The sequence below is a fragment of the Taudactylus pleione genome, unplaced genomic scaffold (assembly GCF_031769625.1).
Source record: "Taudactylus pleione unplaced genomic scaffold, aTauple2 ptg000015l, whole genome shotgun sequence".
Lineage (NCBI taxonomy): Eukaryota > Metazoa > Chordata > Amphibia > Anura > Myobatrachidae > Taudactylus > Taudactylus pleione.
This window is the reverse complement of record NW_028284417.1, coordinates 25,547,263-25,559,570: the sequence shown is the minus strand read 5'-3', so window position 1 is coordinate 25,559,570 and position 12,308 is coordinate 25,547,263. Positions and strand designations below refer to the sequence as shown.

At 42.2% G+C, this 12,308-nt stretch overlaps 1 protein-coding gene across 1 annotated transcript in view; it reads left to right on the top strand.

Annotated features, from left to right (window-relative positions):
* The window catches only part of MDN1 (midasin AAA ATPase 1), a 389,265-nt gene that overhangs the window by 297,349 nt on the left and 79,608 nt on the right, over positions 1–12,308 (top strand). Inside the window, exons 69-75 of the mRNA XM_088472042.1 lie at positions 4,540–4,655; positions 5,157–5,306; positions 6,062–6,171; positions 6,541–6,614; positions 8,001–8,193; positions 8,601–8,745; positions 8,868–9,014. Coding sequence (XP_088328168.1) covers positions 4,540–4,655; positions 5,157–5,306; positions 6,062–6,171; positions 6,541–6,614; positions 8,001–8,193; positions 8,601–8,745; positions 8,868–9,014 — 935 coding nt within the window. The remainder of the gene's footprint in view (positions 1–4,539; positions 4,656–5,156; positions 5,307–6,061; positions 6,172–6,540; positions 6,615–8,000; positions 8,194–8,600; positions 8,746–8,867; positions 9,015–12,308) is intronic.

The window sequence follows — 12,308 nt, the reverse complement described above, 5'->3', positions numbered from 1 at the left end:
GAAATATAGAGTTATGGTAGACTTGCCTAGATAATTCCTTTTTTTTTTTTTTTCAAGGTCCACAGGGCAACCATAGTTACAAATAGAGCTCCAATCTCTCACGAGCCATCTATTATGTAATTTATAGTTTACAGTTTCGTTTGTCCTCTCTCCAATTAGTTGTTACTCAGTTCATCTATCTACAGATTAAATATAAAGCTTGCTGAGGTGCTACCCACTACTTAAACATTATAGAAATCACATATACAGAGAAGAAAAGTAAGTAGTTTTAATGGGTGCACTGCTACCCATGTTGGTAATTTAAAATTTTATATTTTTAATAGGTATGCATTAAAATCTGACTGTATTAAATTTGTTAAAATGGTGAAATATAAAAAGATAGAATTGTGCAAAAGAGATGAAAATTAATGTGTACAATAATATATGCAAAACAAAACTGTTGTCAATTTGTCATTCATTCAATATGATCAGTGTTTAGTAACACAGTGGTTCATTACTTATTATAGTTTATTCTGTTATTTATGTTGCAAATAATTATTTCTTAAGGCTAAATGCCTTTATCAGCTCCTAGAAGGAAGTAGCAAATTGTATCAAACAATGCAGTGACTAATATTGTGTATAGTCAGTATTCCAAACTGATAGTGTCTTCTCTTCCTTTGCTTAGATGTCTCATCCTTATGTATTGCCATACAATGCTTATAGTAAATATTTCTTAGCTATGCAGTATACACAAATATATGTTGTAGTTCTGAGTCTCTTAGCTATAAGGTTTAATCCCACACAGCAGGTATATTATGTTAGTATATAGTTGATCAACACACCTAGTTTTAATGGGTCTCTCCTACATGTGATATTTATTAGTATAACCCATTATATCATATGTGTGTGAATGTGATTTCCACAGGGCAACCACACTGACACACCTGACTTCATTGGGTGATTTTCTTTCGGTCACATATTCCCTCATCTTGTGTAAGTGTGTTTCTGGTGTGCAATTGTTCTTCCTTCTCTTTCCTTCTCCTGCCTTTAGGCTTGTTAACTAAACTGAAGTCCTATGGCTAGGGGCTGGGTCCATCGACAAGTGTGTACAGGCAGTCAGCCGATTGCCCGCACACATGAAGGGGCAGCCGCGGGGAAGGAAGCGGACACACCGCCCAGCCAGCGGGACCCGCAGCTGCCTGGGAGATGATGGTCGTTCAGTGTATATGAACGACCATCATCTACAGATATATCTGCAGATCATATAGCAGATATATCTTTGCAGTGTGTACCCACCTTTAGACCAAAGATAGTCGGGGACGGATTACAGTGGTAGCTCTTATGTGTAGGTCACAGGTCTATAGCAGACAATTGTCATATTTCATGAATAGAGGGGGGCCTAAATAATTGTTTTTTAACAGTGCATTGCTTATATTTTGCATTTTAAGCTTGCCCTAATGTTGCAGCAAGGACTGTGGCATATCAAGCAGCATTATGCTGCCACATTGATTGCCGTTTACAGGGGACCAGGGCACCACCAGACCTGAGTTCTGGTAGTAAAATAGGTGGGAGAGCGAGAGATTATATTTTTACTGGCACTAGATGGAGGGCAGTGTTTCCCAAATGCAGTACTCAGAGACCCCTAACAGTGCATGTTTAACACATCTCCTAGTGGATGCACAGGTGTATTAATTACTGCCTGACACCTTATAAAAGATTCACAGGTGAAGAGAATGATTTCAGTTGTTACAATAAGGAGATCTGTAAAACATGCATTGCTAGGGGGGTCCCTTAGTCCTGGAGTTGGGAAACTGATGTATTAAATTTTCGCAGCTTGACAGCGGGAGTCTTCGCTATCTTCAGATGGTGCTGAATCCAGGACCCTGCTCTTCAGAGTCCCGGGTCGCCCCGTTCGTCACCTTCCATCGAACGCTGGGTGTTTTGTGCTCATGTGTGAGCCCGTGTTAAGTTTCACTGCTGTCTACGCATCTGCACAATGAGGAATTACTCTGGTGATTTTGTATCTACTGCTGCTACTCTCAGCGAGTTGGATACTTAATTATCTGGGGGCCACCCGGCCTCCAGTAATGAATAAACCCCATTATCTGGTACCTTTCAGTCATGATATAAAGTAAGTGGTCAGGAAGAACGAGCCACTGTCACCAACAAAGTGCTGCTGCAGTAGCAATACACATCCTCAGAAGTAAGCATTTCTAAATGTCCGTATAGGAGCATTGTGGTGGCAGTGACTACTATAATATAACTAGGGCAGTGGTTACCAAACTTTTTCGAATCACTGCACCCTAGAGTATCAGCATTTTCTCCACGGCATCCCTGGGCCAAAAGTTTCTTATTGAGAAATTCAGAAAAAAATTAAATGAAGTAAATTGTGCTTCTATGTCACTCTTAGGGTCAGGTATGTGGTGGTTGACAGGGCTGCACTTAGTTTTGTCCACATATTCTTTGATAGGCAAAACCGTTGCTAATGGCTGCCAATCACACTAACTAAAACTCATTTTAATTGGGCCTGGACCACCAACGCAAGGCACCCCTGCAAGTGCCCCAAGGCTCCCCAGGGTGCCATGGCACACAGTTTGGGAACCATTGAACTAGGGGCATGACAGAGGCGCTCAATTGACCCTTGCTGTTAGTGGCCTCATAACACCAGCAGGAGTGTTTAGTAACAGGAGGTAATGACATTTCCGACAAAATCCAATTCAAACTTTAACCTTCTCTAAAATGCCCTGAGCTGATCTTCCCTCAACTTGCATGTCCCACCTCTTCTTCTTTCACCCTCCCACTTGCTTTCTCCCCCTCATGGATTAAAGGCGCTTAGCACTCTTATATTTTGCAAAATTGATTACAGAAAGACATAACTTGGTTTACTGTCCTTCATTTCTCCTCCTGTTTGCAAACTTATTTCCATATCCATTTTTCTGTTTATATGCACAGTTTAATTTTGCTTTTATTAATTTCTGTATTTCATTGTGTGCCTGCCTTCCCAAGGTGTCACTGTATATTCCCTTTCATTGTGTGCCTGCCTTCCCAAGGTGTCACTGTATATTCCCTTTCATTGTGTGCCTGCCTTCCCAAGGTGTCACTGTATATTCCCTTTCATTGTGTGCCTGCCTTCCCAAGGTGTCACTGTATATTCCCTTTCATTGTGTGCCTGCCTTCCCAAGGTGTCACTGTATATTCCCTTTCATTGTATGCCTGCCTTCCCAAGGTGTCACTGTATATTCCCTTTCATTGTGTGCCTGCCTTCCCAAGGTATCACTGTATATTCCCTTTCATTGTGTGCCTGCCTTCCCAAGGTGTCACTGTATATTCCCTTTCATTGTGTGCCTGCCTTCCCAAGGTGTCACTGTATATTCCCTTTCATTGTGTGCCTGCCTTCCCAAGGTGTCACTGTATATTCCCTTTCATTGTGTGCCTGCCTTCCCAAGGTGTCACTGTATATTCCCTTTCATTGTATGCCTGCCTTCCCAAGGTGTCACTGTATATTCCCTTTCATTGTGTGCCTGCCTTCCCAAGGTGTCACTGTATATTCCCTTTCATTGTGTGCCTGCCTTCCCAAGGTGTCACTGTATATTCCCTTCAAGGAATGGAGTCCATAATACAGATGTAGCCAGATTCATCTTACCTCCGTGTGCTACAAGTCGCGTTATACATAACACGTGAGCGCCGTGCGACTCTGTAGTGCAGAGCGTCTTTTCGTGTAACTTTTTACCTTCAAATGAGTCTTATCCGCACAGCGATGCGAATAGGACGCACAAGCAGCTTCTGTGTGCAAATGCGGGTGTATCTGCATGCGGAATATTACGTTAGTGTCAGCGGCTGTGACACTGTAACGTAGCATTTAGCTTGCAGATGGAGCTGCAGTGTCACAAAGAATATAGACATGCCGTATATCATTTTAATCATTTTGCAAACGAGTAAGACTCATTTTAAGGTAAAAAGTTGCACGAAAAGACACACTGCAGTACAAAGTCACGTCACGGCATGGTACAACTAGAAGGGCTGTTTAATGTGCAAGGTAGTAAGATGTATGTGGACACATCTGTAGTTCGTGTCATCCAGGTGCTCTTATCTTTCTGGCTGCAATCGATATTTATGTTGGTAAAAATAGATGAGTGCTGTGGTTTAAATCATATGCATATATGTAAGCCAAGTTAAATGTACAACACAATGATATTTATGTGCTACAAAAATCATCATAAACATTAATTCTCTCTGTCTCCCAATTATAAAGGACAAGCTTACCTTCATTCGTGCAGTGTTTCCCAAACTCCCTTCCTAAAGCCTTCCCTAATAGTCTAGGTTTCTCAGGATGTCCATGCTACTGCACAGATGGATAAATCAATATGAATTCAGTACTCATGAAGTCAACTGTGCTAACTCATGGCTATTCTTACATCTTGGACAGTTAGGTTGCCTTGGGGACCCAGTTTTTGGAAATATTGCATTAGTATATTGTTGTAATTTACTCTGTTATGCCTCTAATCACTGTAACGCTTCATATGACATAAAATGAATAACTAAATTCTAATTTGTTTATAGCTGCTGGTCCCTGAGTCTCGACAACACTATGAGGCGACATGCTGAGACAGCCAACAAGCATTGGTTCTCTATTTATCAGTTGGTTGAGAAATACCTGGAAGTGGAGGAGGAGCAAGGTGATATTAATGACATATACATGAAATGAATGAATGACACTTACAATTACTGTACAGCACTATGTAAACCTACTTACCTACTCTCCTGGAAGGTCCAGGAAACCCCTGATGTTTACAGGTAGTCCTCTGGAAGAGTTTGTGGATCTTCCACATCCCGCCCACTTCCTAGTGAAGGGGGCAGGATGGGGATGTAATACTGGAAATGGTGGGTCCGTAGGTAGGTGGAGGGGCAATTATGACGTTACTCACTTAATTTTACCCCTGCCCCTCCTCGTGAGCGAGCGATTCGCAACATTTTGCTGGGCTACATGACTTGGCCCGCCCCCATTCCCTGGGGTAGTAGTCTACAGAACCTCTCCAGGTTTCTCATGGAGATGAGAGATTAAGTCAACAAGTATTTATGCAAACTTTAATAATAATACAGTATTACGTATCAGTCTAGTCACTCACCTGATGTAGAAGAGCTGTGCTTGACATTGGTTTGTGTATTCCTGTGTGCAGAAAACAATGAGGAGAAGACATTGCAGTCTATTACAAAGACCCTACAGGCATTTATTGAGGGCTCCACCCTGGGGGAATTCAACTCACGGCTCCAGATGCTTCTGGTTTTTCATTGTCATGTACTGCTGGTGCCACAGTCTACTAGGAAAGGTATGGTGGGGGCTTATAGCAAATAAAAAGCTTTACTTTTGGGAAAATATTTGAGTGTCATTGTGAAGACACAGAAAAGTATTCTGAATTGTTTTGTCATAGATTTCAAAAGTAATATAACATTGTGTTTTGACTAGCATTATAAATGTTATTAGGCTTTAAAGTATTTATAAAACATCATACATATAATTTGTAGACTATTTTATTTGCAACAAATGTAAAAATAATCGATCTGGTAGAAGAGTAATCTTGTCCATGCACATAGTGCATGCAGATGATTGCTGACCTGCCATGAATACATGGAACAGAGTAGGCCCATGTACAAAGTATAGGCGCTTCACAAACTTGCTTTATTATACATTTCCTTAGGCTGCAAAATATAATTATTCATTAAATTTATAGATTGGTCCTTTAAGAAAAAAAAGTGCAAAATTCTTAAATTGGACGAAAACTTGGTAAAAACCCAACTTAGGGTAGAAAATAAAATGCATCAATCCGTCAATGAGTGTGTGATGAAGAGACTCTAAAAGACCATTAAGTGCTGATAAAACGCTTTTGTAATAGCCATAATATGCAGAAACTCATTGACTGGTTTGGCAGTCTTTATCAGATTATGATTGTATTTGCTTAAAGTTAGTGCTGCACTACATCTTGTTTCTTCTCACTAATATTCTCCTGTTTCTTATCTGCAATTCCATCAGCTGGATGTGTTGTGTACATACCCTGCTTTTAGTAGACTGTTTTTTATATTACAGATCCCCTTTGCAGCCTGCTGTGGAATCTGTACAATTATTATAAGCAATTTTTGCCATCCGTCCAAGCAAGAATGAATGAATTACGTAATCCAGTGGAAAAAGAATTAAAAGTATGTATGTGCATGTTACTTTAACTCACAATGATCCTTCTTGAGATCAGAGATGTACTGCAAACAGATGGGCTATGGTGGTAACTGGCAACATTAGGGAATCTGTTTCCCCAGTGACTTGAAGTTCTCACATTAAATTGTGTTCCTTTGCACATCATTGTTTACTGCTAAAGCAATAGCTACTGCTATAGAAATCTCGATATATGATGAAGAAACCTTGGCAGAACAGCTCATTGCTTTGGAATATTTGCTCACTGAAAAGGAACTTCTTTAAACAGTGTATTTCATGGGTTGTGAAATATTTACCCTTAATATGAATTTTTAATAATGAAAGGTGAATCTGATGGTTTATGTAATATTTTTTTGTAGGATTTTGTGAAAATATCCAGGTGGAATGATGTCAGTTTTTGGTCTGTAAAACAGTCAGTGGAAAAGACCCATCGGTAAGACAGTGCTAGATTTATGTTGTTGTTGTCTCGTTGTCTCAGAGCTGCTATTAAAATACACGGTGTAATTGTTAGCATTACTGCCTCACAGCGTGGTTGTGGGTTCGATTCCCACCTCGGCCCTAACTGTGTGGAGTTTGTATATTCTCCCTGTGCTTGCATGGGTGTCCTCCGGGTACTCCGGTTTCCTCCCACACTTCAAAAATATACCGGTAGGTAAATTGGCTCCCAACTAAAAATTAACCCTAGTGTGTAAGTATTTGAGTGTATATGTGGTAGGAAATATAGATTGTAAGCTCCATTGGGGCAGGGACTTTTGTAAATGGACAAATATTCTCTGTCAAACGCTGCGGAATATGTGTGCGCTAGATAAATGACTTGTAATAAATACTATAATATTTTTCATTATAGGATTTGGTATTCCTTATCTATTTTTCTATGTATTCTTTATATATGTGTTTTCTTTTTTTATATATGTATATATAATAAGCAAGACTGTCTGTCCTTTATGCACGGCCAGAGTTTTGGACGTAACTCCCAACAAATTTGGCATGGTGGTATAGTTTGACCAGGATAAATTTTTTGTCTAGGTTTGAACTTCGTCAAGGCCACACACTGTCACACTATCTCTAAAAATAGGGACACTCCTAAATTACACAGGTTCCAAGACTGACTCCACTGGAATTGGCAGTCTCACAAAACCTGTGGGATAGCTACAAAAGTATCATTTAAACCTCAGTCTGAGCAAACTTGATGACTCATGCATGTTCATATCAAATCCAGAGTCTCTGTGTTTATATGCAATGGCGAAACTAGAACTTTGTAGGCCACATAGCAAGATCTTAAAAAGACACCCCCAGCGGTAAAAAAAACCACATACATTTGCCCCTACACAGAGCCCATTCAGGTTATGCCACACAGTAGTACCCCTTATACACATTATGCCACGTAGTAGTAGTTCCCCCTTATATAGGGATCTTTTTTTGCCGAAAAATGCGTCTAAGTAGCGATATGACTAGGGTTCACAAGGAGACTGTGATGATTAATTTGATATGTGACACTTGTATATCTGTGTGCGACTGAGTCTCTGAATCAGCATGCAAAATGCTACGATGCAGCAGACGCAGCTTTTTTCCACACCAAGTGCCGTTACCGACTCAGTTGCAAGAAGATATACAAAAAAATTAATGGGCAAGGCCTTTTTTTTATATTTTCAAAACACAATGATGATGTGTATATCAACACTGAATCCCCAATAGTTTAAATTAGCAGGTACAGTAACCAATGAAGGAGCAGTTAGGCATTATTGCTGGCTGCAATTTACAAGTGTGGAAATTCCCTACATATTCCACGGTTCATGCTAATATCTCACTCTCCTTTTAGAACACTCTTTAAATACACCAAGAAGTTTGAATCTGCTCTGTGTGAACCATCTTGCCCTGCATTGGTAGAAAGTGTCCATGAAGAAAAACTAGAGCTCATGGACACCTCAATAGACATGAAAGTCAAAAGACACTCTGTGGAACAGCTTACCTCGGTGCTGAAGGCGACATTGTCCAGAGCAAGCAGTGCACCGGTAAGGCAATAAAGGCTATAGGATGTAGTCTTATTGTGTATAAGGAGAGGGTTGCTTTTATTTTGTAAGTATAGTAAGGTTTCACATTAGAGACTACCTCTGTGTAGAGCGTTTTCACATGATTGTGATGGTCAGTATGTGTACGCCACATTATATATGTGTTATCTCACATCTAAACTGGACGTAACACGGACAACACTCTGAAGGTAACTACATAGACACAGCCATACATATTGCATTTTTACTACAGTAAATGTGAATAATTCTTCTATACGGCCATGACCAATCATTACCATTATGTGTCAACATGCCACCATTCGTATTTACATATCGGGTTATTGTAACATGGTTTGTCAAGATCGCTTTCACCTGTCATAAGACAGTCATGCATGTATTTACTTTCACAGCTAAATTGTGGCGAGGACATTTATTCAGCAGATTCTCTTCAGTGTCGTCTCCCTAAATTGACAAAAAGAATGAGGCAGTTGTGCTCTACATTTATACAGAAGAGCTCGACTCCAACTTTGTGTGAGAATCTCAATGGATTTACAGGTATTCACGTAGCTGAAGTATTCCAGTGCACTTATAAATGTGTCTGATTAATTATAAATGCAGCCGCCTTGTGCTGTTAAATTCTCAAGACTGCTTAAGCATTTTCTCTGTCTCTATTGCAGAGGGCATCATAGAATCTGTGAATGAGCTTCAGAATCTTACTGTGGACCAGACCACAGATAAGGAGAAGCAGAGATCGGAGGCCAAACACATCCTCATGCAGAAGCAAAGGGCACTCTCTGAGCTTTTTAAAATGCTGACTAAATCTGGTACGTAATCTTCTCTTTTGACTAATGTAGCTATTCAGACATGAGTAGTTTCTAAACACTGTTACAAGCAGACGAGTTTATGGTCCATGTCCCATCATCACTTAATCCCTTTCTTGTACATGTGGAATAATCAGGGGTTCCATGCAATCGCATTGTCGTCGCCCAGTTCCCTCCCAAAATGTTTAATTACATGGAAAGATGTATCTGGCCCAGTTCTTTCTGACAGAGAATAGGAAGAAGACATGCACAGAGAGCTGTTCAACTCAGAATCAACCTTTTAGTGTGTTCAGAAGGCTGTCATGTTTTATTTTTCTCTTTTCATCCATTGGTGGACACTGATGTACCAAGAGATTATAAAGTGTAGTGATAAAAGCTCTGTTAGCTAATGAAAGTGACCAATTCTAACTAGAATAAGAAAATAACTGACACACAGAACTTAAAGGGAGGTCGTCCAGTGTCTCCTAATAAACTACACGAAAAGGATTTAACATAAGTACACACCATCCCATTTCTCGTTTTTTCCGATCTGGGGGACACTGCTGAGATGTCTGGAGAAGCGGGTACTTAATGTAACCTATTTCTTTAAGACACTGGCTCCTTCTCTCTACAACCCCTGGTAGTATTGTCTTTAAAGTGCCCATGGAAGCTGGGCTTCTGTACTTCTTAATGTTAGCTTGTATTTCTTCTTCAGGGTCCATAGGGCACCACAGGGGAGACAATGGGGTGTAGATGGGACTTGAAGGACCGGACACCAACAGCAAAGCTTTTTCAATCCCAGGATGATCCGGCCCTTCCCCCTATACCCCGCCCACACCCTGAGGTCAACTCTGTTTCGTCTGTATCCGGCAGGATCACCGTTATAACAGTGGGGCAGCTATTAAGCAGCCCAAGCTTATTTTTATGATTTTACCTTTATTTTCATTTATTTTACTACTGAGCAGTAGCGCGAGACAGTCCTTTGGACGTCTGCACTGCTGATCTATCGCCCCTCCGCGGCAACGTGACACCAGCCCTCAGCGGGGCTATGAGGGGGACCAAGCTAGCAGAGACCCACAGACTGCAACCGGAACTCAAGGGGACAGGTAAGGTGGATCCCCGCTGGCAGGGACCCGTGTCTATGCGCAGTCTTGCCTCCGGTCTCAGGAGATGTGGACACCGGTTCGTCCAGGACTCCACTAGACCACCAGAGCATTACAAGCACTGGTGCAGGACACAATTAAAGCCAGGGGACCCGGTGGTTAATGTCAGTATAGGGAAGAAGGCGCTCTCCCTGCGGCCCCTCCCCCAGCTCAGGGCGCTGTTCCACTGCGGTCTTGCTGCTCCTCACTCACCCACCGCCCCCTCTGAGACTCACAGCAGCCCTTTTCTGCTTTCAGGTTTCTGGGAACGATGGGTCCAGTCTCCCTGTACATCTCTCCCAAGGACCAGGTTATACAGCGCTATATCCTACCAGCCACTGCGGTCTGTGTAGTTGATTTTAGTGCCCACTGCAGTTATATTGCATATTCTGCATTCTATGTGACTTGTGGTAGTGCTGCTGTCTGTTTTCTTTTTTCCTATTACGGTGAGCTTATACCTTTTCCCTTTATTCCAATATAACCCTGGCATACTAAGGTATAAGGGGGTTCATTGTACCTCACAAATCCCTATATTTGTGAAGACTATCACATACTATACATTGATGTTGCGCACTACACTGTGCCATATTGCACATATATCTGAGTTGCTCACTGCACTCTGCCAGATTGTGTTAAATTTTTTTCCTACAGAGGCAAGAATAACAAGCAGCCTACTGCTCTTACTCTGGTGTTTAAGTCGTGCTCAGCGGGTTTAGCTTCAGAGGACCTCATTCAGGATGGTCTTTGTGCATCTTGTTATACTGCCCCGGGCCCATCAGCCCCGGTGTACTCTCCTCAGGACCCACCCTGGGCTACTTTTTTACAGGTGCTGGCAAAAATTGCGGACCACCGAGCGATCCCTGTGGTAACAACCCCTGTGGGATGGCCACAACAGGTACTCCCTGCAAATCCTTTGCCTCCTCCATGGGTAGATGCATTTTCTACCTAGTGCAGACTCTGGTCAATACCTCTACAGCTTTTCAACAAATACTGTAAAAGGAGAGGCCCTTACCTAGTAAACCTACAAAGCATGCTGTGTTATCTTCCCAGTCCACCCAGTTATCAGATTCTGATTTATCATCTGGGGAGGCCAAAGACACACATCTCCCTCACTCTGACTCCCCATTGGGATAGGAGGAGCCCCCCTCCAAGCTGAATATACCGTCACTTGTGAAAGCTGTAAAATCTATCCTTCAAATTGAAGAGACAGAACCCACTCCTAATGCTAAAGAGCCACTATTTAAGCGTCAAAAGGTAGTTTTGCCAGAGTTTCCGCACTCTGATCAGCTATCTGATCATATGAGTGAGGCATGGAATATGCCCAGTAAAAGATTTCAGATGCCTAAACGTTTAACTTCCTTTTACTGATTGCACTAAATGGGAAGTTCCCCCAGCAGTGGATTGCCACGTGACTCGTCTGGTTAAGAATGCGACCTTACCTATCCATACTGCAACCTCCTTAAAGGAGACCACGGATAGAAGGATGGAAGCTTGTTTAAAAATCTATACACACTCTTAAAAGGAGCCATTGCTCATCCTGCTAGGGCTATTGCCTGGGTGGCAAAAGCCATTGAGAGTTGGGCAGAGGCCCAAGAAGATACATTACTCTCTCATGTTTTGAGGGAACAGCTGTCCTACATGTTTCTCCTTCTTCATCCACTAGGGGACACTGGAGCTTCTTGACAGTGGGGTATAGACGGTGGGTTGAGTTGTGCCTGGCACTTTAAAAATCTACAAGTGTGACTGGCTCCTCCCCCTCTATGCCCCATCAGGCCCAGTTTTTAGAATGTGCCAGAGTAGAGCCGGTGCACAGGGCTGTCTCCAGCCCTTAAATTAATTTTTATATTCCTTTTTGTAAAAGAAAGAATTCAAGCAAGAGGACAGGCAGACTGTTGGCTGTGACAGTCTGCCTGCATCGTGGGAGTCGCCAAAGAGGGTACCACACGGCTACTGCAGCCTGTGTCCGGTTACCCTATGGAGGGGAGGCTGCTTTTGGCAGTTAAGGAGTCATCAGACTCAGCAGGGCCCGCCACAGCTAACACTGGCTTGTGTCCGGGTCCCCGCTCTACCCTCACTGCCCAGCGCTCTGGCCGCAGCAGCCCGGTAAGTAGCACACCTCTCCTGACTAGCAGGAGAGGTGTAAATAATCTGCTGGGTCTGTTAACAGCGCGCGGCT